This window comes from Zingiber officinale, chromosome 11A (genome assembly GCF_018446385.1).
Source record: "Zingiber officinale cultivar Zhangliang chromosome 11A, Zo_v1.1, whole genome shotgun sequence".
NCBI classification, from domain to species: Eukaryota; Viridiplantae; Streptophyta; class Magnoliopsida; order Zingiberales; family Zingiberaceae; genus Zingiber; species Zingiber officinale.
In genome coordinates, this window is record NC_056006.1 from 80,887,139 (window position 1) to 80,915,116 (window position 27,978).

Below are 27,978 nucleotides of genomic sequence, written 5' to 3' on the forward strand. Positions count from 1 at the left end.
ATTGAACTAGCCATGACCCAGTGGCAACTTTTTCTATTGGATTCAATTCTTACAGCCATGACCCAAGTCCTAACTCCTGAAATAAACAACCACCAGTCGGTCTAGTCCACCACAAGCCTAGATGGCCTTCAACTAAATGTCAAATCATATTGAATCACGTAGAAAGGTGCAATTTTCATTTTGTAATTAAAGCTCACAAGTGACTTGAGAGTTCAAAGTCAACAAAGATTCTAGTTGATCCTGTCAAAGCCGCTTTGTATCACTTTTTTCTTTCTTTCTGGGAAACCTTACTGTTGGATTTTAATGTTTGATGGGCCAAGGAAAGTGTGAAAAATTAGATTAAACGACTTTTAATTTTTTTTTTTTTTTCACAACAAAACAATTTTATTAAGATGGAGCAAACGATCTAATTTAATTATAAGAATTTTATAAATTATCTTGTAATTAAACATGTAAACGTATAATATTTTTTACAATTCTACAAAGAGATTAGAAACATTACCAAAAACCTTTTGGATCTTAAGTTAGGTGTTTGAGATTTGTAGGTCACCGAAATCCTTTCAATACCACGATCTTCCTAATCAACCAATGAACAAAAGTGTTAGCTAATTCTTTTAACTTTTCTCACAAATTAAAAATAGAATCTTTTACAAAAATTCTCATGAAAAAAGAGAGGAGGATATATTTTAAGACGTGGGAGAGAGATCTTCTTTTATTTATTTTTCTTTCAGATAATATTAATCGCCAAATATTTGATTTTTAAAATTATTTCTTCTCTTTTTTAATATTTTATTTATAATCAAATTACAAATAGAATATTCCTTGGTTTAAATGATAAATAATTTTATTATTTAATAAATATTATGAGAATAAATAATTAATCAAATTAATTGTTTAAGAGTATCCATCGTGATTACATAAAGATGGTTTACGAATCCTAGACTCATAATTTCGCGTTCAAATGAATTTAGATAAAATTAATTAAAGTTTTTTAATTAATTATCTAATTTATTAACTCTAAGATTACTCTACTAAAACTCAAAATTCCACTCTGGATAATTATGAAACGTGTTTACTCAAAAGATTTGAATAGTATATGTTGGTACAGGAAGCATCCGACGATCGAACCTTAGTTTTGATAATGGCAAAGAGATTCAAAGTTAAGATTAATTGTTATATGATGTGCTCAAATGAGATTGCAGGAAAATCCTAACTGCGGTTAGACAGGTGAAAAACCCTAGGGGGTGTTAACCCTAGGTCCTAGGAGGTGGTAACCCTAGGTGAAGGAAAATCCTAAGGGGCGGTAGCCTTAGGTCCTAGGGGGTGATAACCCTAGGTGGAGGAAAACCCTAAGGGAGGTAGTCTAGAGGATCCAGAAGCTAGGTGAAGAAAACCCTATTGAACCTAAGTGAAGGAAGGAGACCGATCGGGCAGAGTAACTCGTAAGAAGAGGAGTGAAGGAATAGAATAGAAATCTAGGGTCCGGAAATCTGAGAAGTACGCCTGAACCGATTCGCTTTACATTGTCATACTACTATATGTATATTTGTCTTGCGAGGTAGGTTATTGTTTTGGAGCTAACACATCTTGGTACAACCAAAGTTAAGCCTCGGATGAGTAGTGTTTGGAGGCCCTCCATGGCAGGAGCGTTGAGGGGCGGGCCTCGGGCTGTAGGCGCGCTAGGCGCCTCCAAGGTGGGCTGAGGCCGGGCGTGGGACCGATTAATGTTCACGAGTGCGACCTGAAGAAGGCCTCAAGCGCTGAGACCCGGCAGACATCAGCTTACATTGTTGAGGGCGATCCGACAGGCGGTTCACTTGCCGGTGACAGCCACCCGGGCGAGGCACAAATTGTTAAATTATTAGCCAAGACTTAATATTATTATTTTCTTACATCATTGGTATAAGTTTAATGTTTTCCTTGTACTTAACATAATTCATTTCAATATTATAGTTGTTACCACCAGCGATCAACATGGCGGGCCTTGAGGAGAGTCGAGGCTCGAGGCGACAAATAAATCACTTGTGTTCGCGTGTGTTGTTTATTTTATTTCCGTGTTATTACTTGAGTTTTGTGATTAGAAGCGAGTGAGCGCCATTTCACCCCCTCTAGTGTTTCGATCCATAATTGGTATCGAGGGTCGCTTTGAATCGTATAACCCATTCAAGCAATTTTTCGTGGTATTTTCAGTTTCTAAGGTCAATTAGAATTAATAACTAAATTCTAATTATTTTCCTTCGAATCAATTTTAACTCGATTGCAACACCACTCGAATTCGTTATTTTATTAAACTTATCCCGCACTACTAATCGAGACCGGTCTTGGGATAGATTTTTACGTGTGTGTGTGTAGATTTGTTAAATGGCACTTCAAGAAGGTTATAGCACCACGCCTTCACCTTGGAGCGATTTGGTACTAGAAGGGAAGGATGGAGCATACAAACCAGTTCAAAGTACGGATGATCACCAAGATAGGACTTGAACTCCCGTCGACTCGAGCAAAATTAGTATCATACCCGAACTAGCGCATCTTAATATAAAAGTGAGGTTGACCAAGGAGGAACTCCCAGTAGGAGGAACTCAGCAGACCGTAGCTTCAACAGGCGTGACGAGGATCACACCAGAGGGCAAGAGATAAATAAATGCAAAAGAGATGTTATTAATAATCTGCAAGAGGTAAGGCCACGGAGCTCCATTCAAGAAATACTAAATGGACTAGTGCAATGGAACGGTAAACATCATAAGGTCTTTCCTTCCTCCGAGGAACCTAGGCATCCATGGTAGATGCCTACAAGGTTCCAAGACCTCTCTAATATTAAGTTAGATGAATTGTTTTGGAGTTTGAGCTTCATGAGCAGTTAACTCACGTCAGGCCGAGAAAGGGTTGGCTTTGATTGTAGATGCAAGGTGGGAAGAAGAACAAAACATAAAACCAGAACAAGAATCGAAGAGAGATTGAGACAACAGCGATCTCACAAGCTAATTTGTCAACGATGAAAAACTCTACAAAAGAAGGGCTTCAATAAAATGCGCATAAAGGCCATCGGACGAAGAAGCCCAATCAAGCTCAAGGTCATTCGAGGTGACTTGCTACGGGTGCTGTTAGGCAGACATAAAGTATGCCACCGAACCAAAGGATCTAAAGAAACGAAGGAAAGGCTCAAGGTCACTTGGGGCGAATCTTCTTCGGAGGAATCCGACACGACAAAGTAGTGTAAGCAAGCCTCCTCGCATGTACCGGCCGGAACACACAAGGATGAATCGAAGTCAGTCCGAAGATCCGCATCCGTTTCCAAAGGACCAAACCCTATGTAAGTAAAAGTCGTTTGTATAGTTTAATCAATTATTTAATGCATAAAGTGTTGGTGCTATCGACCTCCAAGGTTTTAATGTCAGACAAATATGTTTAAGTATGCTTAAGTATGTTTAAGTATGGAGTTTGATCTAGGGAAGTCCTAGTTGGAGGCTAGGCAAGGAGAGAATCTCGTATGTATCGGAAGCGGTGGATAGGTCCGAGGACTTGATCCTGTAGCCGAATACTAAGTCCTAGTTTGAGGCTAGGTAAGGAAATCTCGGTATGTCGTGGCCGGTGGATAAATCTAGAGGACTTGATGAAGCGAATCGAGTGGGACTGGCCTGTTGCTACGGTTATGTTTTTTTTAAGTTTGAAACTCGATTGATTTTCGATCAAGTGACTTGATGGAAGGAAAAGTCAATGGAACTTGGCATCTGTCGGTAGGTGCTCTGTTCCTGCTCGGAGTCGAGAGGCCTCGGTAGCTTGTTCTCAGACCGGACGTGGAAGTCGAGGGTTCTTGCTGCTGTCGACGGCCGAGAGAGCTCGCTGGCTCGTCCGGACGAGTCGAGAGGGCCTGGCACGGCGACTCTTGGTCGGAGAGGGCTCGGTGGCTCTGATAGGGACGAGCTCGCTCGATAGCTCGCTCTAGACCGGGGATTTTAGGGGTTGGACCTAAATCTCTTGGATCCGGTCTGACCGGCCATTCGGTACCTCTGACGATCGGATCGGTCACGGCCGATCATTAACCAATCAATAACAGTGCGGTCGCCGACCGGTCATGCAGGAAGTTGGGAGTAAAGAATGGAATAGTGATGGATGATCACTACCGATACCTATAGTCCACGGACCCGATCAGGCCTCTAGACAGACCTGGCCCAGCGCTATGCCGTGGATCGCCGTGGATCGACCGATCCAACATGAATGAAAGTTCTCCGCGATGCATCTCCTTGCTTTTTATTATGCGTTTAACCATCTGCTTAATGCAAATTAATATCCAATGCTTACTTTCATCGATTTCCATCGGAGAATAAGACAAAGCATTCTTTCTCAATGTTTCAGCTGCATGATGCGTCATCAACGTTCGCTGCGATGATCATATCTGTGAGAATCTTGCTTATTGGTTCGAGTCAGACACAGAACATGGGTTCTATTGGTGTGAGTTCGAACCAGATGAGAAGGAAGAGTGATACATGCCTTAGCTTGGCTGCAGCAGAATTGCGAGGTTGTGATAAGGATTCGATGCGAAGAGAGGAATAAGAAGAAGGATGAAGAGATAAAAAGCGTCGATCAAGCAACAAGAGTTTTTTTTTCGGCTTAAGGGAGTCTTGGCCGAGAAGGCATGTTTTCTTTGCGCTCGTGTCATCGACTGGACTGAGATTTTTCTTCCTTTCTAGCCACTGATCATTGTAAGTCACATGCTTCATTCTACTTATCTCAGAAGTAGAGAGGAGAAGAAGGAAATCAGCGAATCTATCCGGTGTGATCTACGATCAAGGAATCCACCTTATGGACACGCCGAGGAGTAGAGTAGGGCAAGTTATCCAACCTCGTACATCTTGTTAGTGGTGCTTTGTCTCTTTTTCGTACATTATGCATTTTCGTGCGCTAACTGTTTTGTGAAGAAATTCCTTAAGTTTTTAGAGGAGGCTATTCACACCCCCCTCTCTAGCCATCCGAAGATCCTAACAAAGCCAAGTGGAGAAAATCCTAGGGGGTGGGGTAACCTTAGGTAACGAGAAGTCTTGGAGGAGTGAACTCAAAGCAAGGTTGATCAGATGGTTTCGATCAGCCGATGCAGACGACGGACCAGCGGATCTCGTAAATCTAGGTTTAGGTTTACTATTATTTTATATTACTATTATTGTTGTTGGCTAATATGGTATCAGGAAAAGTCTTAGTGGATCGGCGATCGACAATCGAGCAGACAAAGACCAAATCATGTGGAGGATCATGTTTGGTAGTAAATAAGGTGAGCATCTGAGAGACAGGTCGGGTTCCTAAAGGAACAACCTAAGGTCATTGATCCAACTAAAGAAACCGGAAGGTTTCAAATTGAGATCAAGAGGCTCCCAATCTGTTACTCCATGCATTATGCTATACTAACCTAACCGATACTTGCGGTGTTGGAGCTTTGCATTAATCGACCAAACCCGGAGAGGATCGGTCGATCGAACCAAGATGACTCAGCAGATCGCAATCGGCGCACGATCGATGCGGAAGACTACATGATCGGTGCGACCGAATCGGTGCCGTACCTACATCATTAAAAAGCGCGGTGGGTGCAGATCACCAAATCTCAGCGGGAAGGAGAAGCAGCATCGATCAGGGATCGGTCGGGAAACGGAGAACGAAGGGTCCGGTCGAACCATTGAAGTCTAGTTAATGCAAAATATCGCAGCCGTCTCAGAGAGGAGGGCTGGTGAGTCGACGAATAGAGGGATCGGTCAACAACCATCACTATAAATTGAGGCTCAAGTCAGGAGAATAACTTTTCGATCAAAATTCACCCTGCAATCGCCTCTTGTCTTCATCTCATCAGACAAGCTATATCATCTCCGAGTGACCCTAAGCTACATCTTCATTGTTGTCGGTAAATTTATTTTAAGCTTGTAATTCATTTAAGCAAGATAGTAGGGTGTTACTATCTTGCTCCAAGAATGCGTTATGGAAGTTATAATGGTAATCACGTTTGCATCATAGAGTTCGATCAGACTGAGCATGAGCCTTCCTTGAAGCGAGCTAGGCTTCAAGGAACATCTTTTTACTTTCCACATGGCAGCTTTTGATATAAAAGAAAGAATAGTTTAAAAAGCGCGATATTCACCCCCTCTCTCCAAGCGATTTATCATAAAGTAGCTAAGTCCAAAGTTCGAATCAAGTCACTTCAAAGTAACTTTCCCATAAAGTGACTAACTAACCTTGCTCACGTGCTCAAATGAAAATTCAACTCAAGTCCAAAAGCTTGAGGAACGAGTCAGAACATTGCCCTAAAGGCAAGAACAGAAGATCAAGACTTCAGCCGCCGACTAGTTACAAAAAAGATCATCCTTAGTCAATCTATATAACTATCACATGCCCAAGTTCAGTTTCCCAATCCAATTGATCCCAAGGATCAAGTATATTAGGATTGAAAACCTAATCAATGGGCAAAGCTGCCACGCTGGACGCCCAAGGTATCACGAGGTTAATCACGAACTGATATGGCAGTTAAAGGGTTAAGCGTAGGTAGGGTGAGACGGGGATAAGGGATTTACACATATCTTCCGAAAATAGAGCCCATTGAAAAACCTAATCAAGGTTATGATCCAGGGGGAGAAAAAAGAAAAACTATTTTTATTAATAAATAAAAATAATCTTAATAATTAATAAATAAATAAAAACAATCTTAACAAATAAATAATTAATAAATAAAATCTTAACAAATAAATAATTAATAAATAAAATCTTAACAAATAAATAATTAATATTAAAAAAGGCTCGGAATAGGTGATACCGAAAATCTAACAAAACAAACCCCAGGTAACCGGGGTTTAAACCTCTTGCATTAGAGTCGACTAAAAGGGATAATGATATGTTGACGACAAATATTAGGCTTAGTCTATGCATCATAGAATATACAATGTAGAAGCGGAATGCTGGCTCAAGCTACCCTTTATGGATCCTAAGCGAGTTATACTAAGTTCGGTTCTAGTGATGGAAAACCTCGAGGCATTATTACTTTAATGATGTCTAGTACTCATGCGCGAAGTTTATCCAAAGAATGCTCATTTGTTGAGCCCAAAACTAAATCTGAATCTAACACAAAATTAAAACAAACCCTACAATTAAACTTAACCCATCTCACAAAATTATAGGATTCCCTGATTGAAAAATCTAGATCGGGTGAGATGACTAATGACAAAACTTTAAAACTAAATTAAAATTAAAATTAAAATTAAATTAAATGCAAATTAAATTAAAATTAAAATTAAATTAACTGTAAATTGAATTAAAATTAAATTAAATGTAAATTAAATTAAATTAAAATTAAATTAAATTAAAATTAAATTGAATTAAAATTTGAAAAAATATGAGAATTTTTCAAAACATGTGATTTTTAAAACTGTATTAAGAATGATTCTCTAAATGAATGCTTTTGTAGCAAATTATTTGCAAATTAATTGAAAATATTTTCAAATGAAGGTTTTTAAGTTAATTAAAAATTTTCTAAAATAATTTTTCTAAAATTTTAAAGGTGAGTTAGGTTTAACTAATTTTTAAATCTGAATTAAATTAATCAAAATTTTAATTAACTTAAATATTTTTTAAAATTTAATTAACTTTTCAAAATTTAATTAACTTAAATACTTTTCAAAATTTTAATTAACGTAATATTTTTCAAAATTTAATTAACTTTTCAAATTTAATTAACTTAAATATTTTTCAAAATTTAATTAACTTTTCAAATTTAATTAACTTAAATATTTTTCAAAATTTAATTAACTTTTCAAAATTTAATTAACTTAAGATTTAATAAATTAATACTCTTTCAAAATTTAATTAACTTAATACTTTTTCAAAATTTAATTAACTAGAGATTTTTCAAATTTAATCAATTAATACTCTTTCAAAATTTAATTAACTTTAATATTTAATTAACTTAAATATTCTTTCAAAATTTAATTAACTTTAATATTTAATTGACTTAAATATTTTTTCAAAATTTAATTAACTTAATATTTTTCAAATTCAATTAACTTTAATATTTTTCAAAATTTGATTAAACTTAATTTTTTTAATTAACTTAATACCTAATTATCCTACCAATAACTAAATGAGTCAATAACTTCACTATCTTTTCATCAAAGAGATTCCAATTCAATCACTTTATGTGTAGGAACATAAAGAATTGGATCAATGGATATTGGATAGTGGATACTCCAGACATATGATTGGAGATAAACTGAAGTTCACAAAGCTTAAATTAAAGAATCTAGGATCTGTTGCATTCGGCAACGACGACAGACTTAAGGTAATCGGAAGAGGTAACATCGAACTCAATTCCGACTTTATCATTCGAAAAGTATTATTAGTTGAAAACTTTAACTTTAATTTACTCAGTATAAGTCAATTATGTGACAGTGGTTATTTAGTCAACTTACCAAATCTGAATGTATAGTTAAAAGTATTGATAATCCTAAAATCATACTTAAGGGCACTAGGAAAGATAATGTCTACACCATTAACCTACCAACATCCTCAATAAAGTATTTTCTAACACAACAAGAGGAAACTGAGTTGTGACACAGAAGACTGGGTCACACTCATACTAAAATGAGTCAAAATGGTCTAGTTAGAGGTCTGCCCAAATTAAAAATTATTGAAAACTCAACCTGTAATGCTTGTCAACAAGGTAAACAAACCAAGTCAAATCATAAGTTAACCAACCTAGATAGAACTACCTCAATACTTGAGCTCCTTCACCTAGACTTGTTTGATTCGCATCGAGCCAAATCACAAAGTAAAATCAATATTGCTTAGTAATAATCGATGATTACTCAAGATTCTCTTGGATAAAATTTATAAGTGATCATGGAGGAGGATTTGAAAATCACAACTTTACTGATTTTGTGAAATTAATGGGTACAAACATGAATACTCTTGCCCTAGGACCCCCCAACAAAATGGCCTAGTAGAGCGTAAAAACCGAACCCTACAAGAAACCGCTAGGATTATGTTAAACGAATACGAGCTATCCAACCAATTCTGGGCTAAAGCAAAAAATACAGCATGTTATATACAAAATAGAATTTTACTTAACAAATCTCACAACAAAACACCCTATGAAATATATTACAATAAAATTCCTAATCTAAATTATCTAAAAGTTTTTTTGATGTAAAGTATATATTTTAAACACTAAAGACTATTTAGGAAAATTTTCATAAAAAACAACCACAGGAATATTTTTAGGGTATTCAACAACTAGTAGGACATATAGGGTGTATAATAAACATACCCTAAAAGTTGAAGAAACAATAAATGTAATATTTGATGAAGATAATAAGGAAACCACTATAACAAATGAAAATAATATAGGAAATATTAACCCACTAAATACAGAAGATGACAAAATTCAACCTAAACCCAATGAATCTGAAGAACCAATCACTAACTCAACCCTAAGACCAACAAAAACAAACACAAATCACCCATCTGACCAAATCTTGGGTGATCCATCTCTAGGAGTTAAAACTATGTCATCCTATAGAAACAGTAGCCAAATAGCCTTGATATCTAAAATTGAACCCAAAACTGTAGATGAAGCTCTACCCGATCCAGACTGGACATTAGCAATGTAAGAAGAATTAGCCCAATTTGAAAGAAACCAGGTCTGGGACTTAGTACCGAAATCCACTAATAAAACTATAATTGATACTAAATGAGTTTTCAGAAACAAACTAAATGATCAAGGTGAAATAGTTAGAAACAAAGAAAGATTAGTAGCCAAAGGGTTTAACTAAGTAGAAGGGTTAGACTATGATGAGACATACATCCCTATAGCTTGACTTGAATCAATTAGGATGTTGCTGGCCTATGCAGCACATAAGGGATTCAAGTTCTACCAAATGGATGTAAAATCCGCCTTCCTAAATGGATTTATTAAAGAAGAAGTGTATGTTAGCCAACCCCCTGGATTTGAAGACTTAGAGTATCCAAACCATGTCCTTAGACTAAAAAGGCCCTATATGGACTAAAACAAGCGCCTAGGGTCTGGTATGAACGACTATCTAATTATCTCTTAGAAAAAGGGTTCCACCAAGGACAAGTAGATCCAACCCTTTTTGTAAAAACCTTAGAATTTTCATCAAAATTTTTAAAAGAATTTACGAACTTAATGGAAAGTGAGTTTGAAATGAGTTTAGTAGGGGAAATTAACTTTTTCTTAGGTCTACAAATTAAGCAAACAAAGGATGGAATTTACATATACCAAACCAAATATGTCAAGGAATTAATTAAAAATTTGGCATGGAAAATTAAAAAATAATAAATACACCAATGTCAACTAATATTGAAAGGATGTACCATATAGGCATAACACTCTATCTAGCTATCGAATTCGACCCGACATACTATTTATAGTAGATGTGATGTGCAAGATATCAATCTCCAAAGAGTCACATGTATTAAAAGAAGTATCTCATATATAGAGTACACAAATAGAGTCTGCTGCTCGCAATATAACTACTAAGATCGTGCAGCACAGAAAGCCCGTTAGCTCGCAAGCAATAGGAAGCTGAGTTCTCGTTCTCTGTAAGATACTATAATACAATGGATGATGCACACTAAAAGACTATCACTAGAATATAAAAATAAAAATCTTTATTGATAATATGAGTTCAATTAATCTAAAAAATCCAATTCACCATTCACCTCTAGATCTAAAAAACAGGCTTTGTACTTAGGATCATGTAGCTAGAGGAAACCCATTTACCATGTTGAGTCAAATCTAGCCTAGCCGACATTTTAAACCTTTCCGAACTCGAGTTCAGACACTTAGAAGACAAGTAGGAATGTGTTGGATAGATCTTTTTAAATTTCTATCTTCAAAATTGCTTAATTTTAAAATTCTAGGAAAAATAATGTTTCAAAAATCCTATTAATCTTTCAAAATTTGAACTTAGCCTAGAATTTTCCCCCTAGAACTTATGTTCCCTTAGAGTATCTCACAAACTCACTACACACTAAACTTGTTTGTGTTTGAAAAAAACTTAGAGCGAGATGTAGGGTACAAAGATGGATTCTAATGCTTATATCTCCATACGTCCGGAGGCGTTAAAACTAACTCTACATTAATCAAGTTAAATGATCCAGATCAAATCTAATCGATTACTAGCTTGACTAAGTGAGCGGTGCCCTCTAGGTATTGAGTAGCTAAAGGTTAGAGGCGTTAGTGGTTAAGGATATTAAAATTTCAAATTAACTAAGCTTGAACCTTAAGGCCTCGATACACTAAAGGTAATAATTATATACTCAAACTCATGCTTGGACATTAGGGTTTTAACCTTACCGATCCTCCCTTGCCTTTAAGGATTTTTCATATTATTAAAAATTTCTAACTAGCCAACTAATACTGAATGACTCAAACTAGGTATCCATTTAAATTAAGGTCCAATTGTTAGTCTTGAAATCTTTTAAACTAATTAAATGGGCTTTAAAAATTCAAAACTTTAGAAAAATTCTTTGAAAAGTTGGCCTACTATTTTCAAAACTTGCCTGTTGAAAAGCATTTGTGTCAATTTTTTCAAAATTTAACCCAACTATGCACAAATGATAGCTAAGTAAGAAAAAGTTCTTCACATTTTTTAAGTAAAAAACTACAAAAATGTCGGTCTATAGTAAACTTTTCTAAACACCAAATTTATTGGTTTTAAAACTTAGACTTTTCAAAGTTTAACTAAATATTTTGATATCAAGAATTAGCTAAGTTACTTTTCAAAGTCAATATAATTTTATCTTAACTAGTTTTAAACGAAAAAGTTATGTTTTCAATTTTTTTTTTTTTGAAAAGTTAAGTTTCTCAAAATAAGCTAAGGCCATTGATCATTCTTACTTATTTATTTTTGATATATGGCAAAGGGGATGAGTAGAAGAAATTTAAAAGGAAATTAAAGAAAGTTTGAAAATTTATAAGTTTAAGGAGAGCTTTTATTAAGGAATAGCATTCCACAAAATTGATAAAACTCTTGGACTAACTTATTTTTTCCCTTGTGCTAAATTTATGCTAGTTATGTCTTTCTTTATTGCATCCTTTTCCTTAACTTTGAATTTCGGTTGCCATAATCAAAAAGGGGAGATTGTTGGTGCGGGAAGCATCCGACGATCGAACCTTAGTTTTGATAATGGCAAAGGGATTCAAAGTTTAGATTAATTGTTATCCGATGTGCTCAAATGAGATTGCAGGAAAGTCCTAACTGCGGTTAGGCAGGTGAAAAACCCTAGGGGTGGTAACCCTACGTCCTAGTGGGTGGTAACCTTAGGTGAAGGAAAATCCTAAGGGGTGGTAACCTTAGGTCCTAGGGGGCGGTAACCCTAGGTGGAGGAAAACCCTAAGGGGGTAATCTTAGGTCCTAGGGGGTGGTAATCCTAGGTGGAGAAAACCCCCAGGGGGCGGTAACCCTATGTCCTAGGGGGTGGTAACCTAGGCGAAAGACAGGCAAAACTCTCTGAGTGGTGAAGGCGCCGTTCTCCTGTATGTCAGAAAATGGCTTCCAGGTCAACCTGCAACCTCTCGATAATGCATCGGAGGCCGAAAACTCAATATACTTTTATGTGTTGCTATATTGTCTTGCATGGTAGGTTATTGTTTTGAGCTAACATCTAACACAGAACCAAAGTTAAGCTTGGACAAAAAGAGAGGTTTCTGGCGCTGAGTTGAGCCTCTCCATAGCCAAAGTCAGGCGGTAGGGCCGTAAGCGGCTGTCGGAGGCGCTGCAGGCGCCTGAGGCCGAGGGATTATGGTAGGAAGACGAGGTGAGGACTCACCAGGATTTGGCCCGACTTCGGGGCACGACCGATAGCACTGAGGGCATAGAGGAGGCGCCCCAAATCGTATAAAGAGGGGTTGACAGCTAACAACAACTCATGAGCCATCTTTTATGCATAAATTGCAACTAGACGATCTCGTCATGCTTGGGATGACCGAGACTTAATATTATTATTTTTCTGCCATTGGTTATTGTTTTGTTACAATTTCGATATTATAGTTGTTGTTACTCAAAGCGATCAATGCATGTCGTCGAGGCTCCGAACCAAGTAAATCACTTGTGTTCGCGTGTGTTGTTTATTATATTTCCGCTGTATTATTACTAAAGTTTTGCGATTCCGAAATGAGTGAAAGCCACAAGCGCTATTCACACCCCCCCTTCTAGCGCTTTTGATCCAACAGTATATTGGTATAATCATTACATGTCGATTAACCCTTTGTTTATGGTTTACAAATAGAGCTGGGTGAATGGCCCCCAAGACTGTCATAGTTGCTAAGTGCATGGGATAATGATTATAGTGGTCGGGGGATCGAAACTCGACAGAGGATTTCAACATCTCCGTGGACTTCGCCCATGTACTTGCCAATTTGGATTCTTCGTGTACTCCCTCTCAATGGCGTGGGGCAGTTGTGAGGGGGACGCTAATGTGGCGATACTATTTTTTTTTTACAAATAGAGTTGAGTGAAATTATTGTTTTCCCTTTTTGTTTGTATCTAAAACCTAACTACCATTAATTCACTAGTAAACAGTTAATTCATAATCTAATTATGAATTAGAGTGTTCAAACTATTCAGTGCTAGAATCAACACTTAGAGAACCATTTTAACATCATTCGGAAGTTATGGATTCTGTATCTATAAATCATATTCCCAACTGAATGTATAACCAAGTCTTTAAAATGTAAGTGTTACGTCTATTATTAAAATATGTTTTAACAAACAAATCAAGAGACCCATAAATACAAGCAAAGAGTCTATGACTATTCCGAATTGAGATTGATCTACATATAATCATTTTGGCGATGTTGATTCGAATCTTTGTAATGGTACTTTAAACAAAGACTCTAAAATCACATCTAATCCTCGTCTTCTAGAATTATATTATATAAAATATCTTTGCTTAGTGTTACTACACGGTCTAGATGAAACTGTCATATTCATAATGTCAACAAACTATATTAATCATTACCAATTAAAGATCCATATTTTAATGGATCATGGACTTTTAAAATATATTATCTATGATTTTAATCCTCTTATATATTAAAATCATAGTTACACTAATATATTATGGATTTTATATAGATATTCATTTTTATACAAGTAACCATAAAACATTCAAACAATAAAATAAATATTTTTTATTTAAATTAACAATTAATAATAAATATCTGTTTTATGAACATATTCCCAATAATGACATGGATTTAGCTCACATAGTTCACCTCTAGCTAAAGCAAATATAGTTATCAGTTAAAAAAAAAAAAACTTATGTGGACCGTTTTAGAACATAGTTCACCTTAAAAAACTGAATTTTAGTTTGTTTTTTAGATTATTTTTATCTTTTACGTCATTAGGTTTTTGAGATTATTTAAATTATTTGTTTAATTGATTTTAGAATCGCTGTTTTGATCAATCAACTTTTCTCAAGTTTTCTGTTTTTTTTTTCAAAATGATAAATTTTTAGATGTCTATTTGCTTAATATTCTGCTGAATTAACAAGTCTTTAGAAAACTGTTGCATCAAAACCAACCAAGAAACATTATTTAAGCATAGGAATATCATGGTGGGCCTCCACTTTTCTTTCTGGTATTCTTTCACAAATCTAAAGTACCTTCCAATAACAAGTGTGGAAGTAAAAAGACATGATAGGGATGAACAAGTAGAGAGAAACATGATATGGATGAACCAGCTTATTTGGAGCTTCGCAGTCAGCAGTATAAATTGGCCGAACCAATAGGAGTGGATCAAAAATATTGAATTTCTTTTTCAGATCGAGTCTAAATCATGATGATTCTGGTTTCTTATGAAAATGCATGTCATAACAAAAAAGGAATATTAAAAAGGATGGACAGTGTTTACTCAAAGTAAATCTAACTCCAAATTTGTCCACAATTATTGTCCTTTAGGCTTATCCTAATGATCTGAACCACAGATTTAATAGCTATCGAGTGCAACTTCTACACAAACTTTTCAAATGCATTAACTATCTTATCATCTCGTCAGATTTGTATCTCATCTTTTGATTATCAATCATATAAAGATCATCTCAACACAATATAGCATCAGTACAAAAGCATGCCTTTGGAAAAGCACGCAGAACTGATTCCATAAACAAGTACCTGAAAGCTAGGAAGTTTAATTGTTGCCAGATGGGATGAAAATTGTTGCTAGGTACTCCAAAGCATGCCTTTGTCTGAGTGTATTAACAGAGAGATTTCAACTGAGTTTCTTAGAGGAACTTTGGAGTTTTAATTGTTGGCAGATGGGATGAAAATTGTTTTCCAACTGATCATAGATTTCACACAGTGGTGTTCCAAAACTTTCCTAAACAAAATTTAACCACTAAATTCGATCTCAAACTTGCCAAGTGAGACTTTCCCTAGCTGACAAAACTCAATTCTTAGATAACATTCTCAAGCTGACTTCTTTATTATACTACTCTTGATTGCCTTGTGTCTTATCTGGAAGATATCACAAGTGAAAAAAATACATTTGGTGGTTAACAAAGGAGTGGCAAAACTAAAGGTATGATATATCTGTAGTTATCAAGAGGAAGAGGTATGTAGTAATTACATATCCATCAGAATTGTTGAGACTAAAAGTTCCATATTTCTAGTGAACCATTTTCTAATCAGTAAAACCATAGAAAATCAAAGGAATCTTCAGCTCAAAGCCATGCTAATAAGATAAATGCCCTTGCTTATTCCTTGGCTCCATTTTGAGGTCTTGAAGCAAACTATTTGGAGAGTACTCCAATTCCTCTTCTCAAACATTATTATACAATTGGTGCCACCACGCCTCTCTCTGGTCTTTATAAGAAGTGTCTCCAGTCATCACTCCCCATATCAATCCACCCTCAAGCAAAGAAGGATAATCAACATCTTACCACTTGCTTCTTCCTTCCACTCAGTTATAATGGCATCCGAATCACTCGCGCAAGCCTTGGGTTCATTATGGACCCCAGAGCAAAACAAGCTCTTTGAGAGAGCTCTAGCAGTGTATGACAAGGACACACCAGACCGTTGGCAGAATGTAGCTAGGGCTGTTGGAGGGAAAACAGCTGAGGAAGTGAAGAAACACTATGAGCTACTAGTGGAGGACCTCAGACACATTGAGTCAGGCCTGGTACCATATCCCAGCTATAAGGCATCTGGTGATAGGGAAAGTGGAGCTAGTGAAGAGCAAAGGTAGGTAAACAGACTTTCTTTCCCCCTTCCTCTCATCATTGTTTCTCCAACCATCCATCTTTTAATTTTGCACTAATTGCGATGATATTAAAGAACAACTAACTATTTTAGTCATTTTAGTCATGTATCACTTCTAAGAAACTTGTGCCGAGACTCAGATACTTCATTTCAAAGTTGGATCATTCATGCATCAGTTTTCGTATATTGCATGCTTTTAATTAAATCCATGTACAATGATCTTCCAGATAATTCAATGTCTGAATGTGCCTTTCCATCTTTAGCTTTCAGACTGAGTTACAAATGGTTTCGACTAATCATGTTGCAGGCTCAGGTATTTAAAGCTCCATTAATAAAGCTGGGAAATCAAGTTCACGAAATTCGAAAGCTGTGCTGAGAAGGAAACAACTTGAATTGTTTGGTTTAGTATTCATAAAATGTCTAAGCTCGTTTACTGTCCTAGAATCAGCTTGAACATAATGTGAAAAGTTGTTGAGATGTAACTACTACTCTTTAGTAACTTAAATACGTATGCAACTACTCGTCATTAAACAGATAAATATTACCTGTCTTCCTAGGCTCATGTAATTAGTGAACGGTTTGTTAGGTACAGGTCTGTTCTTCCAGTATAATATCTGTCCGTGTGAAACTGAGGCAATCAAACATAAATCAAAAGCACAAGAAGTGCCCGAGAGATAAATGGAAAGAACCAAAAGCACAATATATATGGACAACAGTCCGATCTTCTTTAATGTAGAACCAATAAAAAAAAGAGAAACCATTAAATCATTTATTTTTAAATTTTTTGGGTGACTTTTAGTATTAATTTAGATATTGTAACATTGAAGTCCTTGGAGTTCGAGACAGGCAAAGTCAAATTATAGTGTCTGATATATTTAGGTGCTGGGAATTGAACGATTGTGAAATTGAAAGATCATAAATGAGATTGGCATCCAAGTCTTGGACAAGCAAAGAGAGGGGAGAAAGCAACGGCAATTCGAACATATATCGGTCATTCCCGACGTTCCCGGCGATTAATTTTCCCACGATTAATTTTCCCACTCGAGATGTAGAAATCCAACACTATATACACATGCATATACGTAGGCATGCTTCGATTGAGTGTTTGATTAGGAACATCTTCGATTAATGTGACTTTTTTTATTAGAAATCAAAAGATGTCATCCATTTCTACGCTTCTCCTCTTCCTCCTCTTCTTCCTCGTCACTGCAGTTGAGGCCCATAATGGCACCATCGTCTGCAGATGCCGTAGACATCACAATCCCAGCAATGGATCTGCCGACAAAACCTCCTCCTCGCTGTCGCCTTCGTCATCCTCCTCGTCATCCGGCACTAGTAACCAAGGTTCCTCGACGCCGCTGCCACCATCATCTTCATCGGACACTAGCAACCAAGGCTCGCCGCCATCGCCGTCATCCTCGTCCGACACCAGCAACCAGACATCATCCGCGACTAATTCCACTGACGATAAAAAAACCTCCTCCTCATCGTCGACATCCATCGGCTTTCACGCTAGAGGATCCATCGGCGTGACTCTCGGGTACGACGGCCAGAATCTCCCCTCGCCCTCCACCATCCTCCAAATCCTCAAATCACACAACATCACCAATCTCCGCCTCCTCGTTCCCATCCCCGATCTCATCGGCGCCCTCAACGGCACCGGCATCGGCCTTATGGTCGGCGTGCCCAACGACCTCATCGTCCAGTTATCCATCGGCGGAGTCGAAGCCTGCCTCCACTGGATCAAGTACAGCGTCCTCAACTACATCAACGCGGAGCAGGTCACGTACATCACCGTCGGAAACGAGGTCCTCAGCACCAACATCGCCATCGTGAACCACCTCATCGACTGCATGCGCGCCTTCCACCAGGCGCTGCAGGCCCTGAAGCTCGACTCCTCCATCAAAATCTCCTCGCCGTGCTCTTCTCACATCCTCAGCGTTCTGATGCCGCCCTCGGCCGGCACCTTCTCGCCGCTCAGCCTCGCGGTCGTGTGGCCCATACTCAAGTTCTCTTCCGAGACGGGGTCGCCGTTCATGGTAAACCTGTCCCCGTTCCTCAGATTCCTCGAAAACCACCAGGGCATGGCCTTGGACTTCTTCCTCTTCAAAGCAAACGCGGGGACCGTGACCGACGGCGGCCTGAAGTACACCAACATATTCGACGTGATGATTGACGCGCTGGAGGCGGCAATGGAGAGAGAAGGGTACCCGGGGATAAAGGTGCTAGTGTCGGGGACGGGGTGGCCGACGACCGGAAACCAGGTCGCCTCGCCTTCAAACGCCGCGGCGTTCCTGGATGGGATCGTCTCGTGGGTGCTTCAGGCCAAGGGGACGCCCAAGCAGCCGAACCAGGCGGTGGAGGTCTACCTGTCGAATATGTTCGCCGGGAGCGGAGGCGGAAGTAATGACATAGGGAAGCACAGCGGCATCTTCAACTTCGACGGCAGCCTCGCCATCGGTGTCGACGTCAAGTTCTAGATTTGTATAAATCTAGAACTAAACTACGTACTCTTGCCGGCAATATAATCTAGAGATTTTGAAGTGTTGATTTTTTTTTTATCCTTATTTTACTTCCATTTTATTTAATAGTACGAAGACCCTCGCTGTTAGCTCTTGCAAGTAAGTATTGCTATATATTGGAGATTCGTAATTCGTAATTAATAGATACTCCCTTAAAAATCTGCAATTACAAGAAGTCGGCTAGCTATAAGAAAAAAGATAGGGCTCGATACTTGAGTCTTAGAAAGGGTCGAGCCTGGAACACATGACATGTTTAGTGCTCAAACTCTCGAAATCAACAGGTACTCCAGAATCAGACTCAGGGTCCATATTCGCTAATCTGACTCGAAATCCGGAGGCACTCGGGAATCGACTTGGAGTCGGAGGTATTCAGGAATCTGACTCATATACAAGAGATAATGACGTTAGATTTTTAATAATTTATTATTTTTAATAATTTTTTATTTTTTTACATCTACTATAGGGTTTTTTTTTTAATAATTTCTGTTTTTTTTTTTTTTAAATTTAGAATCCGTTAAGAGTTTTTCTTTTCTATTATCTTAGGATTTGAAATCTATATAAATCGATATAAGAGAAATTTTTTTAATTAATAATATTTTTTGATAGTATCGTCTGTTTTATATTATCTTAGGATTTAGAATTAACAAATTTTAAGTATCTTCCATTATTCGTGCACTTGGATCCACGGATTGATGACGTGCACTAGTCAATTGGACTGTCGTATCTTAGCTACATGCATGACATGATCATTAGAGTAGCTATGTCAAGACCTCCTAGTTCGCTTGTTGACGATTTTTTCTCCTTCTTTTTGCTAGTATTTACAGATAATTTCTAGAGTTCTTCAACTAAAGTTTTATTCCTAATCAAGTTCTACGTCAATTTATTGGTGGTCCATCCTCATCGCTTCCCGACAGTATCAACACCTAAAATATAAATCTAATTTCAGATGATATTTTGACCTATCAGAACGTACACCTAATCACAAGGATACACAAAAGTAACAGAAGAAGAATAGGGTGAAAAGAAATGAAGCATTAACATGACTCATGTGCTGTCGAGGTATGGTTAGCCCGTTTGACACTTACAGATCTGCAAATTAAAACAACTTTCAGTATGAGCTGACACCACTTTTGTCTGGCCTATTTTATTATTGTTATGGAATTTTCAAATTTGGCCTCCAAGAACTTCTTGGACCAAAGTTTGTGCTGAATTTCAAATTGCTCCTGGTTCCTTGGGGGCCAAACAATGATACGATGGGTGTCGGCTTCACATCCTCTCCCTAAACACCTAATCAATGACGTATTATCAAGTCCCGTTGTCATCTAATTCGTCAGCATAATCCTTGAAGTTCTGCCGCTGCTGCTTTTTAATTGGACATGGATTTCCTCATGTGATTCCAAAATACTAATTTTGGCAGCAATGAGCAGAATATGCAGTAGAATTCTAAAAGCTATAACCTCTGAAAGGACAGCGATGATGCAGGCACACACGTGGTTCGAGTAAATACTCTGGACTCCTCCGCAAGCAACCATCTCTACTTCACCTGAATAAATCCCCCGTACTTCGGGCACAGAACGGAAGCCCCAAAACGCACCATGATGGAACGCCCAGCGGCTCACTCTTTCGGGCCCTCCGCCAGCACCGCCTTCGCAGACACCGCCGGCTCCGGCTATGAAGGCCGGCCCTCTCAACCCGAGGACGATTTCGAGTTCACCTTCCCGATCGGTGGCGCCCGCGATGAGCCCATCGTCACCGCCGATGAGCTCTTCTCCCACGGCCGCATCCTCCCCGTCTACCCTGTCTTCAACCGCTCCCTTGCCCTCAATTCGTCGGAGGAGAGTGCGGCGAAGCCTCCAGCCAGGCAGATCCCCATTCGCCGGATTCTCGTCGAGGAGAGTGGCTCTAGATCTGGGTCGATCTCGTCGTCGTCGTCGTCCGAGGCGGACGATCTGGTGTCGACCGCGGCGCGGGAGTACCGTCCACGAACCGTGAGGTCAGCGCCGCAATCCCCGGAGTGGAGAAGGGAGTGCACGTCCACCGAGACGAGCCGGCGGTGGAAGCTTTGGGATACCTTGTTCAGCCGCCGGAGCCACAGTGACGGGAAGAAGAAGTCTATGTTCCTTGAATTTCCCTCATCTCCGCCGCTGGAGAGGAGTCCGAGACAAAGCAAAGGCCCAAATCCAAAACCCGGAGTGAACGGGAAGGCGGCCAAGGGGCCGCGGCGGTCCTTCTTACCGTTCCGTTCGGAGCTCTTCGGCTTTTTCGACGGCTGGAATCGCCGCCCTTTCTATTAGCTCGTTCCTTCCATTACCTTATTTTTTTTATTAAAAAAATATATATATATTGATATTCTTAATTAATTTGAAATTTGTTTAGAAATGACAGTTTTTTTTTGAGATAAAAATAACAAAAAAACATTTATCAATGCTGAATGCAATGTAAGGCCATTCGTTGAAATAACTAGGCTGTTCACTGTAACGACCACAAATTAACTACCATAAGAAATCCGAATTAGCAACAGCCAGGTCTTGCTTGTTGCTCGTCAAATCAGTCCTTGCTCCTTGGGTCATGATGCCATGGTAGAAGATTTAGTCTGTCACACATATATATATATATATATATATATATATATATATATGTGATTCAAATCTTAATTACGATATATTTATAAGAATTTTTTTTTTATCATATGTATTTTTCGATTTATTCTGATAATCGATAAAAAAAAATTTATTCACTGAATTGATCACATTCAAAAATAATCAATAAAACTTAATTGAAATTATCATTTTTTTTTATTGCTTGTTAAACCATCACCAGTCCATCTAAACCCATCGAAAACTCCATATCCCTTTGTAAATTTTCAATGTAAGATCGTCGAACGTTTCTTCTTTCGAGCAGGGAAAGGGGTTTGAAATTGAAATAATGAATAGTCCCACGTGAAATCAAAGCTAAGTAATTTTTATTTAAAACTGATATATAATATATTTAGAAGTTAAGGACATTTTATATTTTCAATTTAAAATATTTTGGATGTTTGCACTGAGCTCCATTTTTCTTAAAAAATATATATAGCTTAAAATTACTTTCTATATATTGAAATTAATGGGACATAAAAATTGCTAAACAACTTTTCAATTTTTTTTCTAAAAATAAAATTCAAACTAGTTTAACAGATTATTTTCGGAAAATAAAAGTTGTTAAGGTACCTACGGCTGCATCATTCGCATCATTCTCCCGGGAAAAAAAACTACTTTGGACTCTTATGGATATGTTTCCTCCCTGATGATACGGATCAACAGCCTAGTTGGTGTTCAAACTTCTAGGAAAGGGTTGGGAAATTTCACTTAATAATCTTACAATTGGTTCAATCAATTGGATTCAAATCCTATCTATGGATGTATGTTGACTGTTTAATCTCCCAACTTCATATGTTTGACTCGTCAGGTCAATTTCTTCTTCCTTGCAAGACGGTTCAAAATTTAATATTTTAAAGACCAGTCAAATAGAATAAGTGATCCAAGTTCTCAAATAGTGGATGGATCGACCTAATTTGCTCCGGATAAGGCATAGACAAATACTATTTAGAAAAAAAATATATTAAGAGGATATTGAGGTTAATCACGAGTTTAATAAATTAAAAGAATAAGAAAATATTTATCTTTTGATTAATAATTGATGGTGTCCTCTGTACTCGGACCTCTCCTTTTCCTCCTTCTTGCTCCTCTAGCAGATCTCCTGATCAAACCTATGATCTACCTACATGTCAACACTCGTCTAGTCGTCTGTAGGAGTCGGCATGACTCCTCTGACTATCAAGTCACTATTGGGATGAGAAAGGAGCTCGTTGATGCACGAGGAAAAGATAAAAGAATGAGAAAGCTCGCATGAGGAAGAAAGGTCTCCGCTTAGGAGAAAATCATACCTCGTCTTACCTTCATTCATCCTTGGGAAGGAGGTGAATTTAAATAGGGGCTATTCTAAGCGGTAGCCTAGCCCTATCGTCGAGTCCAAACATTTTTTTCAAGGAACAAAATCTAATTTTAAAATATTATGCTATATTTACGTATCTTTCTGCTGCATGCTATGCGTATCTCTCCAAAGACAAGACATGCGGACAGTGAATTATCAAGTAACCCTAAGCTTTAATCTTTTTCTTCTTCTCTTTTCTGCCATTCCATTTGCATCCGTGAGCTCATGAGATTTAGTCATGCGATCTTTCAAGATGAGCAACTAACTCACACCATCATTGTTGTGGCTCCACGTACGCATCACCATAGCACACAACAAAGGGTCATCGCGCCAAAATGGTTATCACAGTTGCTACATACCATAAGGGCCGCCACCTTAGCACCTTGATTTTGTTAGCTATGACTTGATTTGTTATTTTATTCTCAGTTTGTAAAATGTCTTTGATCCCGGCAGGGCGGGAGCTGAACCCTTTGGCGCTGGATGTGAAAGTCGGCGAGCCCGATGCCACGATGTGACGCTGAACCCGGGTCGATCGACTGCTCGATCTCCCTCAGGATCGTTCTTAGACAATTGGTTAGGGAATCTCTGATCGGATCCGACGCGAGCCCTCGGTCAGGTCACGCGCTTTCGAGTCCTCCTTCGAAGTCCCGAGTGTCCAATGGGAAACAGTGGCGAAGCGTGAATCATCAGACCGAGGTATCCCCGTGCCCCCCTCTCATCCGCGTAACCTCGGCCTTTTGTTCACAGGCATGTCTCAGCTAGACACCACTTTATCGTACTAGACCGGCCTAGTGACCGTAGCCTATACTTGGGTTTTGACTTGGGTTTTGTCATGTACAGGGCAGTCAACCTATATGTTCAGAGACCCTCATGCATCTTACCGCATTCGCTCGTATAAATAGCGCAATGTAGGAGATTATCCATTCGTTGAGATTCTCTGCGTGCGCTAGCTCTCAGTATACAGGACTTTTCAATGCGACTACCGACAGACTTCGCGCACACCGCCAGCTGTCTAAGCTCCATAGCAGTGCTCGCATAGTCACTAGCTTTGCGCCTTTGTACTTCCCTCGCCTACTGGCAGCGCTTTGTGGCTTGGCCTGCGCCTACTCGACCAGCTATGTCCTCACTCGCCTATCTGCTTGGCCTACTGCCTCGCCTCTTGCTTAGCCTGCTTGCTTCGAGAACTCGACTTGACTTGTCCGCTCTGCGGACCACCCTCAGCTCAAGTACGAACGCATACACTGGTGCCTGACCGCCTACACAGACATGGACTATCTAGTATCTTCTAGTTCGGTTGGCCTCGTACGAGCAGAATCTAGCTCGTCTGGGTCGCCTTTTCCGATCAGACAGCTTTCTCAGATGCCGGTCGACTTGTAGTCACGTATGCTGCTGACTATGCCAGAGCTCGCCTGCCTCTCTATGTCTCTCGTTCTAAGCCCCACTGTGTTTGTTTCGTTTCGCAAGCCCCTGGATCGGCTCCACTCTCCCGGCTTCTGCTCAACGCCAGCGCTACGTCCACTGATGGTCGGCCGGTGATGACTTACTTGCAACACATGTGTATGCGCGCTGGCACTTTGCCCAAGCGGGCTATATCCTTTCCCTTCGCCTCCCTAATCGATCAGTCGGCCCCCCGAGTCAATAGTCCCTACCGGTCGGCCATGACTTAGGCACGCCTTACTTGTATCATGGTATCTCTCCCAAAGATAGCGTCTCTACGATCGCAAAGAACCGTCCTTGCGCGCTTCCCTCGCTTCTTCGCGACTCCTGTGTACGCCGCCTCCACCATTGTGTCGGTCTTTTTAAGGATCTCTTTCGGTTCAGCCCGCTTAGTAATGATCTCTCATTCCTCTTTATAAGGCCAAGGTTGTGCTCCGTCTTCTCCTATAGTACTCCCGTGCCCGCCTTTTTTGTACATCCTGTCCTTTCGTTCGTTCTTGGCCGTTATGGCGGCACCACCACCACATGCATTCTCCTCCTCCTTCTTAGGAGTTCGACCAACCACCCTCCGGGTGATAAACTCACTCCCTTACTTCTGTTGTCAAAAGCAAAAAGCGCCGCTGCGGGATCTAATCAGCCTGTAGCGTCTCCATGGAGACACCCGATCGCAACCGCGCCGCTGCTGGAAGGGCGAAGGAAGAAGGAAGAGGGCCCCGATTCAGTAGCCCGCTCTGCTACTGCAAGGCGCTGTCAGGTCGGCTTCGCCCGAAGCTAAGCTTTATCTCCGCGACGCAGGCTGATCGCATCGATTGCAAGTCGCCGTGAGCCGCTGGCGGTCAGCCGTGGCCGCGGTCCGAACGCTCCTTTCGGATCGGCCATGTCCGACCCTCGTGTCCTTTCCAAGAGTGTATCTCCCCGGACCGATGGCTTAAAAGTCAAGCGGGTCAGAAGGCTGAGTTAATTCAAGCCTTATCGGTGGGCGCCATTTGTATCCTGCGCGCCATTACTGCTTGGAATCTGCCTTGGCCTGGTCCATACTTAACTGCCGAACGGCTCCGTTGCGTTCTTCTCTTCAATTCTCATCTAACAAACATATTTTTAGAAATTGGCCTTTGCTCATGCCAAGGCCATGTGATTTTTTTGTGTATTTAGGATAATAAAGTCGATGGTAAGTGCTTGGCTGTGTGCAGCTGTTACCTGCGGGCGGTAAAACTCGACCAGTAGTTAATTAGCGACCTGGGAAGATGATGGTGTCCACCCTGTTCTTCGTGGCATTCTATGTCGTCTTGTACGTAAAATAAATCCAATAATATTAGAACACAGATTATGGATGGAACTTTGGGTGAGGCACATCTCTCGAAAGGTAGTAGGCATAGGCAACGGGTTGCAAGGTTCGCAAGGTTCGCCCGATTTCGGCACGTTGCTCTGCCGTGGAGACCTGACCAATTGCACAGGTTGGCTTCCGCCAGAGCTCAGGGTCTGATGATCTCTTGGGAGCCGACTCAATTTTGGTGGCGGATACGAGAGTGCAACCTCGGACTAGAGCTCATTTTCGCTCAGCACTCACCTTATAACTTCCTGTGACTCTAACGCCGTCGAACCGCCACAAGAACACCCGACAGGAGGGTGGTGCATAGGTGGACTCGTGACCACCGCTCACTTAATTTCGAGTTGAGGACTCTTGTCGCGTGAGACCGCGGGCAGTGGGAACCACCGAGCACCGTGCATGCAGCACTCAGCTCAGTCGCCCGTGTTGGTCGGGCGTCGCAGCATAAGCTTCGCAGGCGAGGGCATGGGGGAGGCCTCCTAATGTGCATCGGGCCCGAGCTCCACGAGGGCTCTGTGCGAGGCCAGATGTGAGCCCCTTTCGTCATGACGAGTAAGCAAAGCCTAACTGGACCTTAATCTCGCAGTATCGCCCAGCTCCACTTACTCAGGCCCCTAGGTTGTGTGGAGGTTTCACTTCACTATGGGGGCGAGAGTCTCTTGGGAGTGCAGGGGTGTCGTCATGAGGTTCGGCGTGATGGACGGGGCTATTCTTTATTCCGGCTTGCGTAGGACCTTATCATGTGGAGGCGAGACTTTAAACTTATACCTGGCTGACTACCGAGAGACACTCACAAGGCGAGAGTAGTGCCTGACCGTGGAGGCCGACAAGCCAGGCACGAGGGCTCTATATCGACCGGGCCGTAGGTCGTAGTGAGCCGGTCTTACCTCCCTTAGGGACCAAAAGGTCCACTTATGACGTTCGCTAAGGTCAGTTCATGCGCAAACGCTGCTAACATAACTAAGGGAGCGAGAGCGGTGGGCACTACGGCATACCACCACCTGTAGGTGCCTGCAATAGTCACGCAGCCTGTGCGGAGTCACAATTCATAATTTCGTAGGACCGCTAGAGTTCGGCAGCGAGACTATGCACTTCCATTGTTTGAGGTCGAACCAGGCGGACCGAGCTGGACCATCGCCTAAAACCTCTGGAGTATACCCTGACTAAGAATGAGAACCATTCCAGTGGGAACTACCACTAAGGTCATGCATCGCATAACCTCCAGGGGCGTCAGCCAAGGCTGCAGGCTCTGAGCACCCGCCTAAAGGTCAGGCTGGTTGCGCGGCTGGTCGTGGCACGTGCTCACTTCTTTCATCGCGGTCGAACTGCTAAAGGACTACTCTGCGACCTAAAGCTACATGTTCAGCGGTGTGACGGCAGGTTTCATCGTCATGGGCATTCAGAGCGGACTATTGCTCGCGCCAGACCATAAGTGCACTAGTTCACTGTGACTGCGATTCGGGTGTGCGACTCAGCACGACTTATTCTCGCGTAACTCGGCACGCAGCCTCACTTCGCACAGAGGCGCGATTAAGCACGAGAGTTGTAAGACCGAGGCAGCATGGAAGCTACGTAAACAACCGCCTCGGGTCAACATATGGTCAGAGTCTGCACAGGGGATGGGGACAGGCTTAATAGGCTTAGGCGATGTGGAACAGAAGCACGAAGAGCTTTTGAGAGTGGGTAGGACGTCACGTACTTTTTGACGGTGGCAGTTCCGAGTTCGGTGACGAGACAAACCGACTGGGGTAACGCCGCGAGGAAACCTAAAAGGGATGCAAGACGAGGTCAGGAGTATAGCTTAGGGGCGGTAGTAGCACCATTAGCCCCAAACCGCTCGGACCGGTCGACCGGTTAATGGTGGCGCCGACCTGCGACAGAGGATAATGATCGACGGTGCGCCGGTGTGGTCGGAGAGACCGATAACCACTCAGGACCTCTCCGGTCACCTGTGACGCGGATAGAGTGTGTGAACCCCGGAGGGACACGGTCGACCTCGCCCGCCGCGACGTCCCATGTGGACCACCTGACTGCTCCTCGCTCGCTCTTCATGCTCCTTCGCTGTATTTGCATTTGCCCCCATGCTTAATTGCTTAATTGTCTTGCGCTTCTGGGCCTGCCTTTGAGATTCAAGCTCCACTCGACGCTATAGGTATATATGGGAACGAGAGGAAGGAACATGAACTGTATTCGGCCGCAGTGTACCTTGGTACAAACGCCTTCGGTCTTGAGCCCCAGGTGTGGTGAAGACATTTCATCCTCGGGGATGTGTGATAGTGATGGCCTCTCAGCTGCTGCCTTCGCATAAGTGCTGATAGCCCGGCCACCATTGCCATAACTGTGACCATCGCACAAGGTTATCATCGCTGCGACTGTAAAATATCCGTCCCTTCTGCCCTACTCTGGGGATGCCTTTTTTGAGCACACCTGATTACCACCAACCCGGATTACCCAGATTGCGCTGGCTCTTT

At 40.7% G+C, this 27,978-nt stretch overlaps 1 protein-coding gene across 1 annotated transcript; it reads left to right on the plus strand.

Annotated features, from left to right (window-relative positions):
- Window positions 1-20,204: 20,204 nt before the first annotated feature.
- On the plus strand, window positions 20,205-21,283 carry LOC122032463. The gene has a single exon (XM_042591749.1). The coding sequence runs from the start codon at window positions 20,367-20,369 to the stop codon at window positions 21,063-21,065; it is 699 nt and encodes a 232-aa protein (XP_042447683.1). The 5' UTR covers window positions 20,205-20,366; the 3' UTR covers window positions 21,066-21,283.
- Window positions 21,284-27,978: the final 6,695 nt, after the last annotated feature.

What these genes read in the sequence shown, in the direction of transcription:
- LOC122032463 (XM_042591749.1), top strand. Translation starts at nt 20,367, where the DNA reads ATGATGGAACGCCCAGCGGCTCACTCTTTCGGGCCCTCCGCCAGCACC.